Source organism: Lampetra planeri, chromosome 53, assembly GCF_965212315.1.
Source record: "Lampetra planeri chromosome 53, kcLamPlan1.2.h2, whole genome shotgun sequence".
NCBI lineage: Eukaryota > Metazoa > Chordata > Hyperoartia > Petromyzontiformes > Petromyzontidae > Lampetra > Lampetra planeri.
Window position 1 is genome coordinate 1,669,911 of NC_136159.1, and position 23,809 is coordinate 1,693,719.

Genomic DNA, 23,809 nt, shown 5'->3' on the forward strand with positions numbered 1-23,809 from the left:
CTTGCGCCCCACGGTAGCGGCAGCAGCATCAGCTGCAGCAGTGGGTCCATGTGGTCAACGTTGGCTTTGACAGTCTCGCGACTACAATTTGCGGTTATTTTTTGGCGTATTCTCAGGATTGGGAGGCCACTGGAGCTATGCACTTTTAAATCACCGACATTTAAAATTAATTTCTTTGGAACTGCGTTGTGTGTTTAGTTTGTTGTCCTTCCATCCCCCCCCCCCAATTCTCCAATTAGCACGGTTGGCTACGTATGGTGCAAAAGAAGTGCAACATACAGAGATAAATACAGATTATAAGGCAAACATTTTTTCGGCATTTTAACGCGACAGTTGAGGGTGCACCTTACAATCTGGTAGGTGTGCGAGACCAGATTCGCATAACTTTATAGACTCAGGGCACAGCGTCAGTAAGGCATGAATTTTTGTTTCTGGATGGAATGTGCCTTTTAACTTTCTGGAGCATCTTATAATGTGGAGAACATGATAGCGGCACATGATGGTGGCAGCTGCGGCATGTGCGAGTGGTGGTGGTAGCGGTAAATGGCAATAACAGCACGTATCTGTGTACGTATGTTGAACTTCTTTCGCACCGTACGTAGCCAACTGTGCTAATCAGAGGTGCGGGGGAAAAGGACAATAAAAAAACACAAACAGCAGTTCTAAAGGAATGAGTTTGTCAAGCACGATGCTTTAAAAGTGCACAGCTGCAGTGGCTTCCTAACATCGGAAGGAAGAGCGCGTTCCAGACGCGGCACACCGCAACCTTGCGAGAACGCTCCTAGAAATTGTGCATTGCCGCGCATCTAACGCCCCCCGTTTTTAAAGCGCCGGCAAAGATATCCCCCCCATCGACACACCGCACGAAAAGTGTTCTTTGGATTAACGTTTCCCCACGTCTAACATTCCATTCGGCGGGTTTCCTGAAAAGCGTCACGCTGACGTTTCACCGTGGTCAACGTCAGTGTTGACGGACCGGAATAGATGCTCGGATTTGTGGTGGGGGGTTGCAGCGATCGTGATAATACCGCTCTCGGTGGAATGGGTCTTCTCTCGTGGTAGTGCTAGGGACAGTTGCTATTATACGAGCTTATCCAGGCCTGTTGTTGTTGTTGTTCTGGCACGTCAAAGGTGCGGTGACGTTTGGCTCTCGAATTCAGCATCGATTGTGAATGCCCGCGTTGTTCCAAGTCTGGGTGAGATTCTAGGACGGTGACGGCAGCGGCAGCAGGTGGCAACAGGCGGCAACAGGAGGCAGCAGCAGGAGGCAGCATGAGGAGGCAGTAGGAGGCAGCAGCAGGCGGCAGCAGGAGGCAGCAGCAGGCAGCAGCAGGAGGCAGCTGGAGGCAGCAGCAGCAGGAGGCAGCTGCAGGAGGAGGCAGCAGCAGGAGGCAGCTGGAGGCAGCAGCAGCAGGAGGCAGCAGCAGGAGGCAGCAGCAGGAGGCAGCTGGAGGCAGCAGGAGGAGGCAGCAGCAAGAGGCAGCAGGAGGCAGCAGGAGGCGGCAGCAGGAGGCGGCAGCAGGAGGCGGCAGCAGGAGGCGGCAGCAGGAGGCGGCAGCAGCAGTGGCAGCAGCAGGAGGCAGCTGGAGGCAGCAGGAGGAGGCAGCAGCAAGAGGCAGCAGGAGGCAGCAGGAGGAGGCAGCAGCAGGAGGCGGCAGCAGGAGGCGGCAGCAGGAGGCGGCAGCAGGAGGCGGCAGCAGGAGGCGGCAGCAGCAGTGGCAGCAGCAGCAGGCTGGAGCAGGCAGCAGGAGGCAGCAGCAGGAGGCGGCAGCAGGAGGCGGCAGCAGCAGTGGCAGCAGCAGCAGGCTGGAGCAGGCAGCAGGAGGCAGCAGCAGCAGCAGGAGGCGGCAGCAGGAGGCGGCAGCAGGAGGCAGCAGCAGCAGGCAGCAGCAGGCAGCAGGAGGCAGCAGGAGGCAGCAGGAGGCAGCAGCGAGACACATCGCTGAGGTCTGGGTTGTTGTCATTGGCCAGATCATCTGAAAACTCCCTTTGGAGTTTGGAAGGATTATTCGTACGTATTGTGTAGATCGATTCAGGGGTACATATACCAGGAAAAGCGGATATTAGGGTCATTGAAAGGACTTTTACTGTATTGTCAGTCACAGGAGTGTTGCTATTCGTAGTAATAGTACCACACTGGTGATAATATTTTTGACGGTAGTGCTAACCATTGTCGTAGTATCAGTGGAAGTCGTGGTGGTAGTTGTAACTACCGTGTTGCATATAGTTAACACTAACTTTGCGAGAAGTTGTAATTGTAGCAGCAGTAGTATTGGTGGCATTGACCTGTGTAATATTAATAGTTCTGTAGTGGTGCTGGCACTAGCAGCAGCAGCAGCACCGACAATTCAAGTCCACGTTGGTTGCCGCAAAGCCTTTGCCGTCGCTGCAAAGCGAAGGAAAAAACGACCCACCAAATCCACATTCTATTTATGGGAGGCAGCGTTTGGCAACGACGATTGTGGACAATCGCAGATTGTGCTGCAGCTCCACAAGGGGGACTCGGCTCGGCCGGTGGGAAGAGGGTGGGGGGGGCTCGGGGGGGGGGGATTGAGGGGGCGGTGATGGTGGGGGTGCGACGGGCAGGTCTTTGAGACAGGATGTGTTGTGACTTGTCTGGGCGAAGTCAGACACACGCCCAGGCAAGCGCGTGCTCGAGCACATCCCCGACTTGCCCAGCGCGCCCTGCGAGCCGGAGGGCCGTGGGTTTTAAACGGGGTGGGGGCACTGGCGTAAAAGGTGCACTTGGCCTAAAGCTAAAGATAGAAACAACACGGTCGCAGATACGAACGCAGGCCACCCCACATGCGTCCGACGTCGTTCCCCGTCCCGTGCGCACCTCAAAATTAAGCCGTCAATCTCGCACCGGCCGCACCCTAGCTGGCGTGGCGGTGGTAGCGGCGGTGCTCCGTGCCTGTAAACCCGGGTTGGTCGTCGAAGCGGCACTGAGTGGGGGACTTGCGCCAAGTGTGCGCCGGGCACCCGTTAGTACGGCAACGGGGTGCCTCTTAACAGGTGGCGCAACAAGTATGTTAGACAATTATACTAACTCTCCCTTCCAAACTAAAGCAATTTTTATTTTACCAGGTAAGGCCCACTGGAGCTCTATAACTCTTTGTCAGAAGCAACCTGGCCACAAATGGTAGATCAACAAAGTGGCTTATCACGTGGAAATTTATAGCAACCAAATACTCCACAAACGCGTGTCTATTCTAAATGCGGGAATAAAAAATGGGTAGGGCCCGGAGAAAATGTACGCGACCACGGCGAGAGAGAACGCGCAAACTCCAAATATAAAGGAGTCGGGGTCAAACCAACAAACCAATGTATACCAGGCGAGGTAGTTAACATCTCACCACCACGGCGCCCCCTTCATAGTATCGAAGGGTTTTAACATCGTAGTCGTAGAAGTATCCTTAAATTTAACCAAGAGATGGAAAACACGCCCCGTAGCGACACGCGATGGGACATTTGATCCTTTTTCAGAGGTGACCTGGGTGACATCAACGTGTTGACAGTCGCTACAATGACCGGTGAAGCAAGCTGCCAAGCCAGTCCACGCAGTGAGCATCATCACCTTTGCAAGTAAATTGTACCGCCTTCATGGAAGTGGCGTTTTACTCCTAGCTGCTCTGCATTCTCTTCCTGACAGCCATGCTCAAGCCAGTATGGATTTTCCATTATGGACAAGCGGCAATTACATCCGAGCACAAATCGGATGCACTTAATCGTAAGCAATTTCGCACGGCAAGCTTTTCATCTAAAACTGAACTTATGCGTTTCATTGCAACCGTTTTAACATTGTTTTTTTTTATTTTATTAAAGGAGATTAAAGTCTTGCACACAACATAATCCGTTGCGAGCACTTGTTAGTAGTGCTAAAAGAGTGGAGCACAGCAGACGTCCAGAATAAACGGCTCAGTCGAGACCTAAACATCGTCGAATCTCCTGCCTTTCACATTCCTCCTCCACCGGTGGAACCATCACCCACATAAGAACGCCAACAGGCCGCTGTGCCCATCCTAGATTAGAAGTTTTCGTGATTGCAAGGATTCATACTCTATGGTTTTTTCAGTTTACAGCAAACTGTATCAAGTGACGGTTCCACCTGAAGACAGAAGCTTGTGTTGCCTCCGAAACGTCGTGATTTAAGTCAGTTGTTTTTTCATTTATTTTTATTTTTAACTACGTGACTTTACCGAAAAAAACAAAGAGTATGTGCCCATCCTCTTCACGAGTGGTAAATTAGTGAGCGGAGACCCAAGACACAGGAGTGTGATTGTGGGCATGCAACCCAAACCCTATGGACCACACAGTAAACTCAGAGACAGACAGACACAGGAAACGCAGAAACCCTGAGGACACATTAAAGACACGTGGCCCCAGTGTGACTATGAAACTGTGGCCATGTAACCCAAACTGTAGGCCATATCTATTAAACTGATGTGGTCTGCGCAGCTGCAAAGGCGGGATAACAAAACTCCGCCAACTTTCTTCCTGAAGTGCTCTCATCATGGCTTAGCAGACATTGACATCGGCATTTAGTCACTGGAAACATTTCCATCACAGGCAGGGAATAGAATCGTGGTAATGAACAAAGGGATTTTTTAGTTTTTTCCCTCCGTGGAACTTGTCAAAGGGTCCAACACAGACTGACACGCACAGGCACACGCACGCACGCCAAGTCCAATAACGAATTTTCTTCTTCGTTCCCAAAAAGAGATGACCTCACATTTAGAGACACACTAAAAAAAAGCGAGACAATTTTTTGATCCGCTGCCATCGATTTTTTGTTGTTGCTGCGGGAGTCATGAAAGTGATCTGGGAGAAATGCGGAGCAGAGGGCTTCATTAGAGGTTCAATGAGTTTGTCACTCGACAGCGCAAAGTGACAGGGGGCAATTGCAACAGCGGGAACAGAAGTAGACTGGAAGATCACATTCACCGTTCGGCTTTATCACATTGAACGGTACGCGAATGATAATTGTGCTCGCGTATTTTACACCTGTTTCTGACATTCACTTTTGTACCCTGTGAATTTCCCCTCTGTACTTTGTACCCAGGCAGGCTTTGACCAAGCCCACAGAGCAACCAAGCATTTCTCTAGAAGCAGCGAGTCCAGAAACTTGTCCTGATGCACACTCAGGGGCCAAATTTAGTGGATTCTTCGACTGAATGAAGTTGAGATTTGAGTCGGGGGGACTGTGCGACAGCCCAACTTACCACGTGGTAGACTTAAGTGCCCCTTAAGTCTACCCTGCCTCCCAGGTCTCCCTTGCAAAACAGCCTCGCGTTTGAACGGACCCCCACTTTGGTTGCGAAGTTGAACGGTCGATTTGATTGCTAATAAAATAAGGACATGAAGGCCCCAACACCGTTGAATACAAAACACTTGTGGGCAGTATGATCGGGGGGGGGGGGGGGGGGGTGGGAGCGCATCTCCGATTAGCACAGTTGGCTACGTATGGTGCGAAAGAAGTTCAACATACATGTATACGTGTGCGTGAGTGGTCAGCGCAAGTGCCGGCTTACTGCTTAATCCCATTGCTGGGACCCGAAGGTAGTTGAAGATAGAGGTAGAGCTTCTCATTGTCCGTGAACTTATGGACTTCTTGCTGGAAGGGTGGAGACATTGGACAATGCGACGAGCTGATAAGAGAAACCATTCTTTGGGAGCAACAGATTGGCGAAGGCGTTCGGATAAGACGAATAAGCATGCAACAAACAGCATCAACGGGCGCCAAAGTGTGCCGACTATTACCAGAGAGAGATTTATCAATGCCGTTGCGATGGTCATTAGGCATTGTGATAATACAGCAGCAGCACATTTGCAATGGAGGCGCCTCTGTGGTGCTTCACAATTAGGTGGCAAATCATCTGTTCAAAGCTCCCTCGATGAAGCTCCACTGCACCGGCTCTAGTTGACCCAGGGCCCACATGAAGCCGCTCAATGCGGCTCCCTTCTTCAAGAGATTCATCTTCACGGCTTCTCAATATAACCCATCGATAAGGCTCTCTCCTGGGACGAGTCTACGAAGCTCCTTATGACACTGCAATATGATGCTTCTCTACAGGAGTCCTGATGAAGCTCTTCCTTAAGGCTCCTCTCTAAGACTTTTCAATGAGGGGCCTTTAAAGCGGATCCCAACGAAGCTGCACTCAGCCTATCAAAACCAAGGCCCTCTATGAAGCAACGTGATGGACAACAATTGGAATTCTAAAATACAAAACAGCAAATGAAATCATCAATGTAAATGGGAGGCACTTACCAGAATAGATTCAATTTTTGATCTTGCGGTTTGGCTGCAAGAAAAAGAAAACATGAAAACGTTAAAAATGTTCAAAACACACGACCCTCTTTAAACAAAAAAAAAACGAAACATCTCGCAATCGTCCTAAGCAGCGAAAGTAAGACATTGACGCTCCACGGTCGCTCGTGCGCCATCACGCCCCAAGAACGGTGGCGCCTCTCACAAAGCCACCCGCCTCAAGATTTTAGCCGCGGAGCCACCAACTAGGATCGGAGATGCACGACGTTGTGAACAACAACAACAACAACACAGCAACAACAAGTGTAGCCAAGATTGGTGTCGAGTGCTGTGCGTGCTTCATCGATGGTCAGATAACATCTGAGGATGCCCTCCCGTGTCCGGACCTTCACAACAATAATCTCAAAACACTTTAGAATTAAAATCTGAATATTTATTTGTTTCCGGAGGGCTCTGGATGTGCTGCAAAGCTCGTTTTCGCAGGGGCACGGGCTGAGAACGTCAAAACGACAGACAATTTCATCGCACGACGAGAGTGCAGAGCATAGGAAAGGTAAACAAATCACACAGAAACACAACCGTGGAACTGGTGTGTTAGAACAAGGCTGAGAGCACCCCCAAAACAATGATGCAAAGGGCCACGTGGGACATTGCAATAGCAACGTCGCCCAGTGGATGGCAGCACTGGCGGTCAACAACAAAAACGCTCCCACCGGACCCGCTCCCACCGGACCCGCTCCCACCGGACCCGACCCGCGTGATTTGTTTCACGACCAAACGGTCGGCCGGCTTCATTACATAATGTGAGATTGCATAATCTGAAATGGGACATTTTTTGGAACGCACGAAACAGACAACAACAAAAAATACACGAGAACACATCCCCGTGACCTGTTTCCCTGATGGCCAGACTTTGCTTGCACGCCACTACACCGGGCTTTGAGAGAATAACAAATAAACACACTGCACAGTCTCTCCACAACAAACAACTAGGCAATTTCTCAGCAACTGCTGCAAACAAACAACAACAACAACAGCAACTCCTGGTGCTGAGCAAAGCCGCTGACTGTGCTCTTTTAAGAACGAGAGCGTGACACGAGAGAGAATGCGCTGGCTACGTTATAGCCTGCATCGCATTGAGCGGCAGCAGCAGCAGCAAGCAGCGATGACATCACCAACGCTGGACCCGATAAATACGAGGACAACAAACCGTGCACAGTCCACTCATAACAATGACCTCAGCCCCCAGTGGGACAAAGCCTTCCGTTTTCCCCACAAGGCGGCGGTAACTGCGGTTGGGCACATTCATCTGAATCTCACCGCACGGCCCGGTCGATAAAGATTGCAGCAACGGCAGCGATTGAGCGCAACGGATCGTACTCCGCCGGCAAAATAAAAACACGTGGTACAAATAAGCTCCGAAGAGCGGCTTTCAATTAAAAGTGTTGAAGGGCGTTCTTAAAAAGGAGGAAACAAGCTGGGTGTTCACAATACATGTCCGTCAGCTCGATATGCCTCTCTCCTTCCTACGCGGCTCGACCACGAGGCGTTATTAGCGTTACAAAGCCACGCTGTGGGTGGGAATTCATCTCATTGCCCCAGGGGCACAGACACTGGGGACAAACAGACGCGCATGCACACAAGCGAGCATTGCTGGGAACAACTCGCAACACGTGCACAGCCGCACACACACACAAAGACAAAGATCCCCCGCATAGCGTTAACAGACTGTTGGGGCAAGTGCTGTTAAGAGAGCACCTATGAAGGCTGGCACGGCACACGAGGGGGTGGGTGGGCGAGCACCACGCCCGGTAGACTTCATCTCCCCAGTGGCGATGTTTACACACCGCACCAGGTACTCATTTGAGGCTGAGTCTATGTAGGGGAGGGCCAGGACTTGTTCAAATTATCGTCACTGGTGTTGGCCGTGAGCTGGAATTGAACTCGTGTCGCCGGGTTTTTTGCGCAATGCGCTAACCACTGCGCCACCGCTATGCACACACACACACACGACATACACGTGCCAACAAACACACACGTGCGTATGCATACCCAGACAACATTATCATCGTTATTAATAGAGTACCTTTCACAACCTGGTCTGAGTGCCTTAGCAAAACACACACACAGCTACAAACAACGTACAGGGTTTACACCCGCGCGTGCACACTCGCACACAACGCACGCACGCGCTTACGAGGAATGCGTGACCACACCCACGCGCACCTCGTGTGTATCCAGGAATCGCACCTGTAACCTCGCCAATAGCAAGAACGCCTTCTCTCTCCATCTCGACACAAACAAATGCACGCACACACACACACACGTGACCCATGCACCTTTGTCCAAAAGCTTCCCCGTCTCTTGGCTTGGTGGCTAAAGCACATCGCTTGCAACCCAGAGGTGCAGGGGTTGTTCGTCAAGGGCGTTCGTTCGCGAGGGCCCACACTTTGTTGACTTACATCTATCACGCCTCGAGGGTTTTTTTTCCTGGCGGCGAAGGGAGGGCAATAACCGAATGGGTGGTGGTGGTGGTGGTGGCGGTGGGGGGGCACACACCGACTCCTCCACACACCTGTGCAACATAAACGAGGTCCCGCAGCCGCTGCTGGATATAACTGCGGGGCAAACTGCTTTGCTGGGGAAGTCTTTGTCTATTGGCGGGGGCGATTCTCACGCTAAACCACCAACGCCGCTGGTGAACGTACTAATCGTCGTTATGAATGTTGAAATTAGTCAGGAAAAATAAAAGCAAAAACCCACGGAGAGACATTCATTATACTATCATTCATCTTTTGCTGATATTAATGCCCGAGCATGCTTGTTCTCAAACAGAGTTTGCATGCAGTTGGCAGTGTGACTGCTGCTGCTGCTGCTGCCAGCACGTAGTGAACACAGCAGGGGAATTATGACCAAAGCAAGGAACACCACGGACTCGTCTCTAAAGTTTATGTCAAGAGTTTCAATGTCACCTTCTCGAGTGGGCTACGGGAAGATATTGGCTCCGAATGTGGCCACTTTTCATCGTCAGCCGTCTCCCCAAGTCATCATCAGCCGCCATGGTGTCATGACGCAGCAACGCAATTGAGCTCCTGCACCACGAGCTCATGTTATTTCATCGCTCCGTCTCCACGGAGGCGGTCATCCTCTCGGGTGTGTTCCCTCCTTGGGCTGCGACTCCCGTCACGACCATTGGGCCCCCCTTTCCCACGCTCAAGATTGATAACGCCACTTGAACACAGCAGTTGGCAGAGATCGTCACCGCCACTCCGCAAACGTTGTACTTTTTTCTTGATTATTGCTCACAACAAATGCTTTCATCCAACCACCCTCGCACAAAAAGATGCTTGAAAAATATTTTGGGGAAATTGTTGATAGAGAGCACACCCCCCCCCCCCTACTCAAATATACAGTTTTGTCATCCTGTGTAATATTTTACGTTTTTGGGACCCTGAAAAAGTACAGTGTCAAGGAAACCTACGCCTAGATGCGTACATAAACTTTACAGACAAACAAAGAAACGAACATCTGAGCAGAGTTCCCCCCGAGTGCCGGGCACTGGCGCGGCGTCCTGTGCACATTCGGAGCGTGTCGGTGACTGCTGTACGAATAAACCACAGCGTCGAGAAAACGCTGCGGTCAAGAAGTCAAGAGGTCAACACCGGGAATTCCCAACTCTGTAGGGTTATAGGTCATGGGGTTGTTTGGTGGGTCAACCGCATCGGAGAAACCCGGCGCACGAACAATCTCCCAAACAAAAACATCAACCAAGATAGAGATCTGGGTTGAAAATGTGTTCGGTAACCTACACGGTTGACTGCAGGACCGTAACACGCATGGGTGGGCCGGTAACACCTACGCACGAAGAATAAACATTTAACAGGAAAACTAACAACGAAAGACACTTCCGAAGCGGCGGTAGGAAAAATATCAAGGAACCTACGCATTTCGATTTGTGCACTTTGTACCTCATGGATACGAGGCATCGCTCCAGCCACCGGACGCGCCGGCCCATTCTACACGGCGTGAAAACAACACTCGAGTCTTCAAATGGAACTGTGGCCCCAAAACTACGGAACGATTCATCCCAAAGGCCACGGTGGGTGAATCTATCGGCCCCTAATACACAGCACGTGTTTACAATGCATAGGAGCCGATCCTGGCGGGAGGAATTAATTCTGGTGGGAGGGCCCCGTGGTGGTGAGACGTTAGCTACCTCGCCTGGTGTGCAGCAGGTCGCCAGTTCCATCCCGACCATGACGCCTGCTGTCTATTTGAACTTTGCGTGTTCTCCCCGTGGTCGTGTGAATTTTTCTCAGGGTCCTCCCGTTTTTTCCTCCACATTTAGAATCAACATGCATTTAATGTATTTGGCTGCTATATTCGATGGGGCTATTATTCGTGACAGCCAGGTCGCTTCTCAAAAAGAGCTATGGAGCTCAAGCGGGCCCACCCTGTACCTCAGACGTGCAGTGGACTCTTACGCGCAAAAACAGAAAACGGCTGCCAGAAGCCCTCGGGAAAGTATAACCGGCGGTGTTCCATCAACCGCGTGCGTAAACGCAGGCGATGATTATTTGATTAGTTTCGTAAAAAAAACACACGCACATCGGGCGCGTTTAAAGTCTGACGAGGCGTATTTGGCACCGGGCCGCTTGGTCTCCACCGTTCTCAATCTGCAACAACAACGAGCAAATCAATTCGCCCTCTGGAAATGCAAGCCGTCGTGTAAAGTTTACGTGGCCCAGGGCAAGGCGGTCTCTCTCTCAACTTAAAACGTCGCGACGCGTTTGTCTCCAGAAGGCGACGCAGAAATCCGCGAGCGGACGCCACGATCGGTTGTGGTCATCTCGTGCGTTCGATTTGTCGATGCCCCATCATCATTGGCAGCGCTTGGTCTATCCACTGCTGGGTTAAGAACCTTCCCATGCCACGATTTGTTTGAGAAATGTTTGCTTGACCATTCTTCGTTACACCGGTCAGTGTGTGTAGGTGAATGTGGGGGGGGGGGGGGGGGAAACCGGTTATAGTAATTGTTCGCCAAAGCTGGGGGATGGTCTCATCCCGGTCACCAATGACCGCGCAAAAAACATACAAATCGCAAAAAATTTGGTTCCGGCGTTAAATTGGCTGAATTGCAGCTCTTGAGAATTGACCGCCGTGCGGCGAACCTAAAGCTCACACGTGCAAGGGGTGAGTTGTAAGTTCCGAACTCTACTGCCCTGTCAAAAGATCCAAAAAGGAGACGTGGGTCCTGGTGACATGATACACAGACGGCTCAACAGGGATAACAAAAAAAATGGGGAAAAGTTTTTCAATAGGAAGCACGGGTCAGCACTCACTTCCTGTTTACAGCCGAGCTACAATCTCTACACGGGGGTGGGGGCTTGTCTATCAACAGGACAACCGCTATTTACCTACCCACAACGTAGTACTCATTTTACCTACCCCGCAGGAGTTAAGAGGGTTGTTGAATTGATCCCAGACTGGGAGTTGAACTCTGCAAGTGAGGAACAAGAGAGACATGCTCTACCCAACTGCTTCACACGCAAACACACGCACTACATTTATGTGATTATAATAGCAGAGGTCAAGGCACATAGATGTTTGCTTTTAACAGAGGAGTGGGAGACACCACCACAAGCCATCTTGAGCGGCCAATTTCATATTTCAATTCAAAAGGCGGAAAGAAACTGCCAAGGAACCGGTTGAGGTTTTGTTGCGAGTCAGCTGCCAGTTTATAAGACATCTTCACCGCAAAACCTGAAAGACTTTGCCGGGTGCAGGGGAAACTATTCCAAGTGGGTCCGCGGTGTTGTTATGCAGAAAGCAGCCTCCACAAAACACAATGCGTGCCTCGGGGTACATCCCGTGGCAAGGTCGCTGGAAATGTCAAACTGCGCTGGTGACGGCTTTGGCAAAATCTCCACGCGAGGTGCACGGACGGGCACGACCGCCCGTCGCCAGGGACGGCGCTGTCCGATGGGTTAAAGGGGCACGCTGCACGGGGTGGCGACCTGCACCATTCTAACGGCCCCCAATTGGACAGCTGTAAAAAAAAGCTTTGTAGCTCATCAGATTCCTCCCTCTTATTCTGAAAAAATTTATTCTGAAAGTTCCAGACAAGATGATGCAGAAGCTCCGTGTAGCCTTAACAGACCGTTTGGGCAAGTTCTGTTAGCGAGTAGCGCCTATGAAGGCTGGCACGGCACAGGATAAGGTGGGGGGGCTATGTGACCAGCACCACACCCGGCCGCCTTTGTCTCCCTAGTGGCGATGTTTACACACCGCACCAGGTACTCGTTTAAGGCTGAGTCGACCTAGGGGAGGCCCAGCACCGGTTCAGATAATAGTCACCGGCGTTGGCCGTAAGCAGGAATGGAACTCGGGTCGGTCAGAGGCACGGCACGCTAACCGCTACGCCACCGCTCCCCGCTGCAACTGCCAAGCACAGCAAGACAAAGCGCAATATCTTCCCCCAACAGACTGCCATGGCCACAGCAGTCGCAGCTTCTGCGCAAACAACATTTATTACATCGAGGCCGCGAAAATAAATTGAATGAGAATTCCCTTTAAAAAAATTATAATAAGGGGAGCGTGCACTCCAGAAGCGCGCGCACGTGGGCTTTTATGCAGAGGTGCCCCGGGTTGGCGTGTGCGGCAGAATCAGAATCAACACGCGCTTAAGAGTATTTGGCGGCTATCAATTCCCACGTGATAATGATCAGCCACTTGTCGTTGCCAGGTCTCTTCTGGTAACAAGAGCTATGCAGCTCAGTGGGCCTTGCCTGGTATACTCTAAATTACTAAAATATATTAATTGTAGGGTGAAGGGGAATGCCGGGCACCACGTGAATTGGGATGCCCGGAGCACACGCGTGTGAACATGCTTACAAGGATGTGCACTGTATTCTATTAAGCAATGCGCGCGAGCCATGTGGCAACCTTTCGTGGGGGGAGAGGAGTGGGGTGGGGGGGAAGATGCCTGTGGAAATGTGTATATATATGTATAAAAACTTCTCGATTCGAGAAAGGTGCACGGGGCTTGTTACATCACGTGCGTGCGCCGTACTTAGTGCCAATGGACGTACGAATCCCGCCAATCTCGTACATCCGACAGCCCGTATTTTGGGGCGGGCTATGAAATGCAATATGGGATGTCAGACGGGCAATGTGCAATGCGTAGCGATCGTGACTCAACGTATTTATACTGCTGGAGGAATCCGATGAGCTATAAAGTTATTTTCTTTTACAGATGTCCAGTTGGGGCACGGGGTAAGAACGTTACAACAACAAACAGCACACAAACACGGTACAAGAAAGGTCAACAAATCACCCAAATACATACAAATAAACCATCTTCATCCTAACAGACAAAGCCCAACGAGGTGTTCACTTATTTTTCCAAAGCGACCTGACCACAAATGACAACTCGGCAAAGTGGCCTTATCACTTGGACATTTATAGCAGCAAAATTATCTCAAGAGTCTAAACGCGCAAGTTTCATATACGGATGCTTACGGCAGGTGTCTGTATGTGGGATAGGCCCAGAGCAGAAAGCCAAAAGAAACGTGCAGTCGGCTGGAAAAGACATTTATATAGAGAGGTGCCCGTCCACGTCACACACGTTGCTTGATTCGTTAAGCAATGGAAGCAATTAGGCTGCCTCTGCCAATTGTTACTGCAGACGCGAGTAATTCAGTCGAGCAGAGCAGTAATTGCATTAATTTGCAAGCTGTTTAATCAAACGCCGCCGCTTAAAGCCGTCGGAGGACGAGGAGTCGCTGTACTTTGCCATCAATGCGGCGCAAAATAAATTAAAGTGTCCCCTTGAGTGACTGGGCCCCAAATGCTGCTGCTGCTGCTGGGTAATCGAGGAGGAAGATGTTCGCGCGATGGCAGCAAAACAATGACGCCTCCTGCACAGGCGACACGATCCTCTCTGCTCATCCACCTCAGCGTTACGCACGTACGTACGCGTGTAAACACGTACACACGCGTGTACGTTGAACTTCTTTGGCACCGTATGTAGCCGACCGTGCTAATTGGAGGTGCGGGAAAGTACTCGAAGGTTTCATTACAACGCACGGAACGCCGAGCCGGTGGTGGGGGGCTGCGAGGGAGCCGCTGGCCCTCGCCGCTTTGGGCCTCATCGTCCAGCGAGCACTTTTCGTTTTCTCGGGGCGCTCCGGGTTGTTGCCCACGTGCAAATGTCTTAAAAAATATTTTAATTACCTAAACCATCCCGTAGCAGGCTCGCTTTGGTGTCACATTCCATAAATGTGACACGGAATAATAAAAGCATGGTCCTTGTTATACACACACACACGGATAAATGACATCAGGGAGCGCTCCAATAGAGAAACCCAACAGAAAACGCCACTGGTGCTGCCCAATACGGTGCAACACGAACTCCCGATACACCACAACAATTCCAGGTGTGTATTTAGTTTCACTTGGCATCAATACAATGCCTGGGCCACACTTAATAGCTAGGTTTACGTAATACATTATCTAACTCGCAAGAAGGCGTATATTACGTTTCAGGTGGAGTGGCTGCCGAGATGGAAGATGATGTTCGTCTCTGCAGTCAAGCCCTCCCAGTCAAACCCCGGAGGTGAGCGACTGCCCTCTGCAACTGTAAGAGTACATGTGGCCCTACAGGCAATGTCGCTCCCTCTGATGGGAGGGATTTAAAACCATTCACTTCTCCTTCCACATACAGGTGGAAGAGTCCACACTATTTACCGCTAAGTTAAAACATGTATTTGGAAAACACCCAATGTTTTACGATCCTCAGATGGGAATCGAACCGTCTTGTGGACTCGGGTGTTAAAAATACACACACACACTCTCTCGCACACAATATCGATTTCTTGAGAGGCACATGATGTTAAAGTGGGGCCAAAGAAAACAGACATTTCCATGAGAGGGGCAGCAGGTTAAGGGTCAAGGGTCAGGATGGAGGGGCAACAGCACCATATGCCATCTCCATAGACGCACGTCAGCTATGTTTTTTGTGACTCCACAACCTCTTTCCAAATCTTCTGGGCCTCTCAACTCCCCCGTCTCCCGACCCCCACCAAAGCTTTTACACCTCACTCCATTGCACATCCCAACCCTTTCTCATTCCGAGACATCTGCAAGTTGCAGGGGGTGTGAATCCCGTTCACCGCTGAATCTCGGAACGCGCAAGCGGCTTGGCGTTCATTTTATTTAGAGAGGTGTAGCGCCGTTGTTTTTCAAAAACATCGTACTCACCGCAGAGAACTGTAGCCACATGACCGCGCTCTACGATAGCTGGTGCCAAACCGTGCCACACGCCCTCCCGCGTGGCCTTGTGGGAGCCACAGTACCGATAAAGTTTTTTTATTTTCGGTTTTCTCCTGGTTCGGAGGGAAAGGGTTAAAATAATAGAGGTGGGGGAGGAGGAAGTATTTGGTTGCATTTAAGTGAACATTTTGAAGATTTATATATTTGAGATTGGCTTCAAAACAGGCCTCAAAAACTCTACATTTCTAGACCCAAAGACATATCACTAACAAGCAGATAGGAAACCATCGTGACGCGCGAGTAAGAGGGACCTTCATGGCGGATTAAAGCAGCACATTTAAACATGTGTTTGTGCTGGATGTGGCTATCGTGCGACGTGCCGAAAACTTGCAGTGGATTGATCATGGCTGATGACGATCAATAAAAGAGAATTCTTTCCCACGAGAGTATGCCTTCACCGCTGTGCTAATTTCCAAGGAAAACCCTGTGAATGCAGCACGTAGCATGGGCTCGGGCCATTAACTCCATATCTCACACCGACCTATTACCACCTTATGTATCAATGTAGACATTTTACCCGTTTGAGAATAAATGAGACGGCGGGGTAAGGAATACATTGCAAAAGCAAGAGGAAGGGCTGTTCCACCAGACTTAGTTTGGCGCCACGGTGGCGAGTTGTTAAATCAGAGGCTGTGGGTTCGATCCAGACCCTGACGCCTGCTGCTGTATATTTGGAGTTTGCGTTGTCTCTCTCTCCCAGCGGTCGCGTGGATTATTCTCTGGGTTCTCCGGTTTTTTTCCCTCCACAATAAGAAACTTGCATTTAGAGTATTTGGCTGCTATAAATGTCCACGTGATAAGCCACTTCGTTGAGCAATAATTTGTGTGACCAGGTTGCTTCTGAAAATGAGTTATGTCGCTCAGTCGGCCCTACCTGGTAAAATAAAAGAAAAAGTAAAAACACATTTTTTTCTAGTTTTATAAGGGTGGCAGAGGCGACGTGACTTCCTGTGCTGCAGATTGACCGAAGGAGCCGGCATTATTTGGGGCCGAGAGAAGCAATTCGGTAGATTTGCATCCGCCACGAGATCTCCTATTTGGGTGGACAATTTTGTAGCCGACAGCATGACACACACGCGTGTACACGCATGTGCGCGCGCGTACGACGGCGATCGATTCCCACGCCGAATCTGATGAGCTGAAGGATTCCGTTGACGTAAATTTATTTAACTCTGGACGCACTCGGGGAAAATTAACGCCATTACAGTTAAACACAAAATGTGCCCGTTGCTGTTTAATGGATTCGTGGACATAATGTATTATTCAGTTTGAAAACAATTGATTTGGTTTTTGTTCTCTCTTCACTAATTGACTGAGCTTAGGGGGGGGGGGGTCAGCGGGCCCACAAGCAAAAGGTCAAAAGGTCAGTGCCGTCATAACCAAACACAAACGGTCCATTCTTTTTTCCTAAACGTGCATACATTTCTATAACAAAAATAGATCAGGTGGTTGAATAGGACGCAATCCACTTTTTGTAAAAACGCATTTTCTTTTATTCATGGCGCAACGCATTTTCTGATGCAACGGTTCACGGGCTTCGTCTTGGCGAGAAGAAGCCTTCGCGCCACTGACCACTCCTTTGTCTTGCCTTTGCAAAAACAAAAAAAAAACTCCTTGGCATTTAGGAGACCCCCCGCGGACATTACCATCAGCTGGTTGAAGCCAGAGCAGTGCAGGGGCGGTGGTGGTGGTGGGGTAAAAGGGTGCTGGCACTAAAATCTGGCACGGATCCTACCTCTGCCTTCGTGGACCAAAGAAAATCCTCGGTTTGATGTTTTGTGATGATCCCTTAATGATGTCTGCGCTTACATAATTGGTCTGCGGAGCCACGTTTTGAGCATTCTAATGCACTGCGGATGGCCCCGATTTCGTCGGCTGCAAGAGATTAATCCAGATTAATGGTGACGGGTAAATCCAGTTTGTTAGAGTGAAGCAACTGTTGAGGTCGGAGTCTAGGAAGAGCAACGGGTCACGAGGATTGGCAATGCACACACATCGGCGGCGTGTTTGTGCCGTTGTTAAGGTGAGATTCACGAAGCCCTCGATTATACTTGCTTTGAAGTAATAATTGATGATGCAAAGATAAAATTACTTTGGAAGTGCATCGCAATAAATTAACACTGCTGCCCCATTGCTGATGACAAATCCCATCCGCGTGGTTATCAACGGACCAGCATCGTCTCCCGCCCCACTTCTACCAAATGGAACGCTCTCAAGTATAAATAACAACAACAACCGCCATTCGCCACTAAGTGGCGGTGATGTCACCACGACGCTTGTGCCAGGCTATGTGCACCTTGAGGCCACGTGAAGTATAAATAACACCTGTCACACAAGCATAAGCTTGAACTAACTACTATTATGAGCATCATGGGATATTTACTTTGGAATGTACCATTGTGGGAGTAGGGGGGGTAAATAGTGGTTGTGACCACGACGGTAATCTTAGCAGACGTGATTAAGCCACCGGCACTGTTGAGTACTGCGCTTACTTTTGCATAACTCTTGAAAGAAGAATATTTAAAAGCACAACGGTCGGATATCCACCCAGGGGGCTGGCCGTTAGTGCGAGCAGAGCGGCTTAGAATTGTTAGTGAGCTTGCGAGTTCGAGTCCTGGTTGGCAGTTTGACGCAGCCATCATCTATAGCCAGGGTGATAAAATAGATACCACTTTGTTGGGAAATCACCAGTGGCAGAGTCCTACGGAGAGACTTGCCCCCACGATAGCAATGTGGAATTCCCACAAATGGCTCAGGGCTGGTGAGTAGGTGAGGAGGGACAGGCGCCAATGTAAATTTAAGCAAGAAATCACTTCCGACTAGTACACAGCGGAGATGGCTATAGATGACTCAGAGACCTAATAACAATCACCCGTGTCATGCAGCCTGCACCACTGCAATCCTCAGCTAGAACTCTATAGGCCCCCAGCGTGACTTATTAAGACGTTCTTATGCACGGTGAATTGTACGGCTATAATACAGGCAAGCACGAGAGGGGGGGCCTAAATATGCTGTGTGTCCATGTATACATACCAACTTCCATAGAGTGACCCGTAAGAGAGGAGTTATTAATTTGAATAGGAAGGCCTTTGTCTGGAGGTTGTAGCAGGGGAGGCTGGCAGACAGACACATATTCCTCAATCATTCCCTGCCTCGATCCCTGCTGTCTACGGCGTGTCGAGGATTCCAGAAGCTAGAGGACATTTCTTCGGTGTGTCTCTTCATAGCCACAGGGTAAAATGTGATAGAACTCGCATTAACATTCCATGACAGGACAAGAAAATTGATTGTGAAAGAAAACGGTGTTGCCACTATTACTAAATCCTTGGATCAGATGACGGCCGATTGCAACTACAGGACTGAGGTAAAAACGTGGAAAACGGATTGACTGGCGTCAATGGAAAATAAAAAGAATACAATGTTAACTATTGAATACGTGGAAATATATAAAGTACATATTATAAAAAGCACACGCAAGTATGTTAATACATTATTTGATGAGACCGCATTCAAAGTTGTGCACCAGCACGCACCATGAAGCTCAAATGTTGACCAATGTGTTGAGTTTTTAAGCAGCTATTTACGTAAGGCCAAATGTCCAGCTTCATCCCCTCATCAGCCGATCTTTTTGTGGACTAAATGGAGTAAGAAGATCTTTGGCCACAACCGCAAACCAATAACTGCTGTGTGAATGATGACAAACGTGGGATTAGCTATTCCTAAGCGGCTCTTCGTGGTTAAAGAAAAAAGCAACTCGCAATCGGCGTAGAATTCACTGGGATAGTTGTCGGAACAGCAACTTCTGATAACATCGGGGATGTCCCGAACCCAAATGAAAAATAAATTACAGAGAATTTGACATTTTACGTATTTTCTGTGAAGTCGTGAAAGTGTTTCTAACTGTCGAGTTGCGTTGCTTGGTCAGGTTCCCACGCAACACGTTTCCCTATGCAGTGGCGGGTGAAATGCCATTTGCGAGTGCTTATTAATAAAGGCTCGTACGTATGTATGAACTTATTTCGCACCGTACGTAGCCAACCGTGCTAATCGGAGGTGCGGGGAGGGACAACAGCCTAGTACACCGCCATGACCTGCGTCACATGACCCTTCCCCTCCTCCTTATAAGCCTCCAGGATCGGACTCTCAAACTCCCAGGAAGCAACCCGCTCTGCATTGATGCTAGCTCTCCGCTATCCTGCTGGTCCTACAAAGGGGCTGTTCTGACCTCCTCCGGGGCCTTGGGACCAATGCAGCAGACAGAAGGCATGAAAGATCATTTCCTGGTTTCACAATGAAATTCCGACAGTACCGTGGGCGTGAATCGGGGGGCCACATTCTGAGCACTGCCCTTTGAGATCATAGCGAACAGGGGAGGGGGGAGGGGGGCAGGGGGGCAGCCACAAAGGCCTGCAACTGGCTCACTCTCCCTTGCCCAGGTAATGGCCACAAGGAGATCCATTTCAGGCGTTAGCAGCCTCTTTGACCACGTGGCCAATGGCTAAAAGGGCGGCTTGCTCAGTACCTTGTACACAGCGTTCCATGGAGCAATAGACGCGAGCATGGGGGTGAGGGGGTGGGGGGGTGAGGGGGTGGGGGGGAGTGCCCGCTCTTGTTTCATGGCCTACAAGAAACCTTGGAACCAGTTTGGTAAATCCAAAACACTCAAGGGACCTCGCCGTCTGGGGCCACCATCGATAAGTCGGACTGAAAAACTTCAACTAAGTACCCTCTCACTCACGACGGTACGGTGCAGGATACCGGCACAAGATCCCCCGTCCCCCTGCACCACTTGTGGACCACTCTCTCAAGCGAGAGTTGCAGTCCCGCTTGGCACACGGCTGGAGTTTAAGTTGCATCGGAACCGGAGCGTGGTCGGTGACGACCAGATGAACAATTCGGTCTTTTTTCGAGTTCGTGTCAGTGCCCAATACCAACAAGGAGAGAGAGAAAAATATATATTAGCTGCTGTGCCAGGGATCGAACTGGCAATGGTGGGCAAACTGGTCAGATCCTCTCTTTACAAGGTTGCACTCATTGCACACAAAGTGCTTGCCACCGATGAACCACAATACCTTGCTGATCTTGTCGAGGAGCATAAACCATCACGCGAACTCCGGTCATCCTCGCAGCAGTGGCTTTTGGAAAGCCCATCGAACAAAGGCGCTGCATCGCACGCTTTTAGATGTGCTTCCACGGCCATTTGGGACGCTCTTCTGTTCCGATATTAGGAAGCCACTGGAGCAATGCACTTTTAAATCATTTAGATTGAAAACTGATTTCTTTATAACTGATTTTTTGTTTAGTTCGTTGTCCTTCCCCCGCACCTCCGATAAGCACGGTTGGCTACGTACAGTGTGAAAGAAGATCAACATACATAGAAGTCGGCAGTCAACGCTGCAGGGTTACACGTTTCCACTCGAAAATACCAATTTAGCGACCGATGATAACGACGTGAAACAGTTGGGCCAGTGATGCGCGTCCCGACCACGAGGCTATTCATCGGACTTAAGTAAATATCAGTTTCCAGGCCTGCAGAATTCTGCACCGACCTCTTGATACGTACATATCCCCTTACGTTGACTGCATTTTAAATAAATGGCCGTTGACGCAAACCGTTTCTCCGCCCCGTTTTACATTTCTATCGGAGCAAACCAGGGGGGCATATCATCCCAGAACAGCTGGGACGAACGCGGCACCGCAAAGCAGATGGGTTACAGGGCGTTTCAGGTTAACGTGCGCCTCATGGTTAAAGTGCATTCTGTGGAAATGCATTATAAAAAAAAGAGAATGATAAAAAAAAACGCTAAAGAATTAAATCTCGGCAAATCCGATCAACCCCGATGCACCCGCAGGATTTCAATGTGCGTTTCATTACCAAGTCAATTACCGTGCGTCTGACCCCCAATGATCCCCAGAATCAAACTAATACGAGGGGTGGAGGTCAGCACAGAGCCTGCCCTTCTGCTCTCAAACAACGCGCAGACGCTGGAGAGACAGTTCACCGCAGGATCCAGAGGGTCGCGGCAAGAATCTCGTGCTTCACGATGCGGCCAGGTGACTTAGGGGGGCATTGTTATAACGGCCGTGCCAGGGTTTCCCCGAGCCAAAACCATCATTTAATTTCTATATAACGCCATCATAATAATCATCATCATCATCTCGAGTCACGATCGATCCTTTGCTATTTATTTCAGCGAATGCTTTTACACGTGACTGTGATACAGTTGGTGCGCCGGATACGCAAGAAAAATAAATTAATATGTTTGTCAATGTTATATTTGTGTGCGAGTGGACGTCAGCCTCAAAGTAGCCACAGAGCCGTGCGACAGCCTCCTCCTCATCCTCCAGCACGTGCCGGGCAAAGGCAGCGACCAGTGCCGCTACGGCACACCCTGACGGACTTCACAGTTCAAGGCCTCCCCCCTCCCCCCCCCCCCCCCCGTGGAGTTCCAATCCCTTACAGTCCCACAGGACTACAATCCACCTGCACATGCTGATCCCTCCAACTCTGCGGATGGAAGTTCCCCGAAGTACGCTGCCACTCATGGCTGCCGTTTCTGTGGCGTGCACCGTGCCCCCGTTTTGTAAAAACAAACGCCAAAGGTTTCCCCCCCCTTGCAGGTTGAGCTCACGGTATAATATCGCTGCTCCAAGCTCCAAAAAAAGATATGGGAACATTATGTGAAATCAATTATGAAATAGAGCAAAAAAATATATATTTTAACGTGAATTTTCTAAAGAATTCAGAAGAGATACAATTACAAAATAAAAAACCGACTCAAGAGAGAGCTGTTCTCCCCCTGCACAACAGTCAGAGTGCAGAGAAGGGGACGCCCTGGGAAGGAGTCCGGGCAGATAGAGGTGGCCAGGGTAGCGACTCCTCAGGGCCCGTCTCACGGCTCTCTCTGCACGACTTTTCCCGTGCCGGTAGAGAATTGATAAAAGCCATGAATGAGAAAAGCCCAGCGGGCACCGACTCATACAAACTCAGGTTTTCACCTTGTTCGGCACAGTCCAGCTTTGAGGACAAAACAAACTGTAAATCTATACGCGCGACACGCAGCTCGCCACTCATTAAAGCATCGACAGGCACCGTTAATTACTACTGGGCAAGGGAGGAGCCGGTGACATTACACCACACAAGTAGTGCGTTGGTGATGCTCTCTTTGGTCACATTTGCCGAGCAGAAAGCCCTAGACCAGCCCGGCCATTCCCAACTTGTGGTACAGCGTCCCACGTTCACATCTCAGGGGGGGGGGGGAGGTGGTGACGGACGCGAGAGACAAATCACGTAATGACAGTGGTCACGTGGGGTAGAGTCACGCGGGGTCACTAAGCAGGGCCGATCTGCGAGTGCGCACCGGCAGTTCCAATGGTGGTGGTGGGGGGGGGGGGTACACGACAAACGTGAATGTTGGGAACTTCTACCATAGACCGACAAAGTACAAAGCAGCTGTAACACCGAGCGGGTATGAGTACGAGTGGTCGGCGAGAGTTGCCGGGTGTCCAAATCGGCCAGGCTACATGAAGCTGGAATGACAAAAAAAGTGAGTTCCAAATCCAAGCTGTCTCAAAACATTCCCAATCGCGCCATGTGCCTCTACTGTCCCCGCAGCAGTTCACCGGTATATCCAATGGCAATATGGGTATCGTCACTGCGATGACGACTATTCGGACCACGAGGTTGCGTGGGAGACTTGAACATCACATTTTAGGTGATGACGACGATGATGATGTCGCTGATGAACTTAGACCACACAAGGGGGAACAGAGGACAAGGCTTGGCGACATCTCTCCATAACGGGCCTTTGGTGGCATTTTTCCGATTGTGGTGGTTCCAAAATTAGAAAAACTCCGTGCCTAAATTCTGCGAATACAATTGAGTCAGACCCCACTGCAAGTTAACAGTTACCCCGCCCCCCCCCCCACTGTACCAAACGATATGGCAGCATTCGGTTGTAAAACTCACCGACTGCGAGCAAGCGACCTAGTAAATATTTACCCTGTAATTGGTCATTAAAGCAAGCCGGTGGCTGTATTCGCCCGCAATAAACCCGTTCCTAAACTGGCCATTCCCTGTCAGCGATACTTTAAAAGGCGTTGCGCTTTGTGTCGTGTTGATATTTTCACACGTTAAAATCCACAATTCCCTCCGTCTTCATAACCGCGGCGGATGACATACAGTAGGTGTAACTTTTGATGTGTCCG

At 50.0% G+C, this 23,809-nt stretch overlaps 1 protein-coding gene across 1 annotated transcript in view; it reads right to left on the bottom strand.

Moving 5' to 3' along the window:
- The window catches only part of LOC144734944 (DNA-binding protein RFX7-like), a 101,806-nt gene that overhangs the window by 17,665 nt on the left and 60,332 nt on the right, over positions 1 to 23,809 (bottom strand). Inside the window, exons 2-3 of the mRNA XM_078617414.1 lie at positions 6,269 to 6,302; positions 5,532 to 5,614 (exon numbers count right to left, since the gene is read on the bottom strand). Of these exons, the coding sequence (XP_078473540.1) occupies positions 5,532 to 5,614; positions 6,269 to 6,302 (117 nt within the window). The remainder of the gene's footprint in view (positions 1 to 5,531; positions 5,615 to 6,268; positions 6,303 to 23,809) is intronic.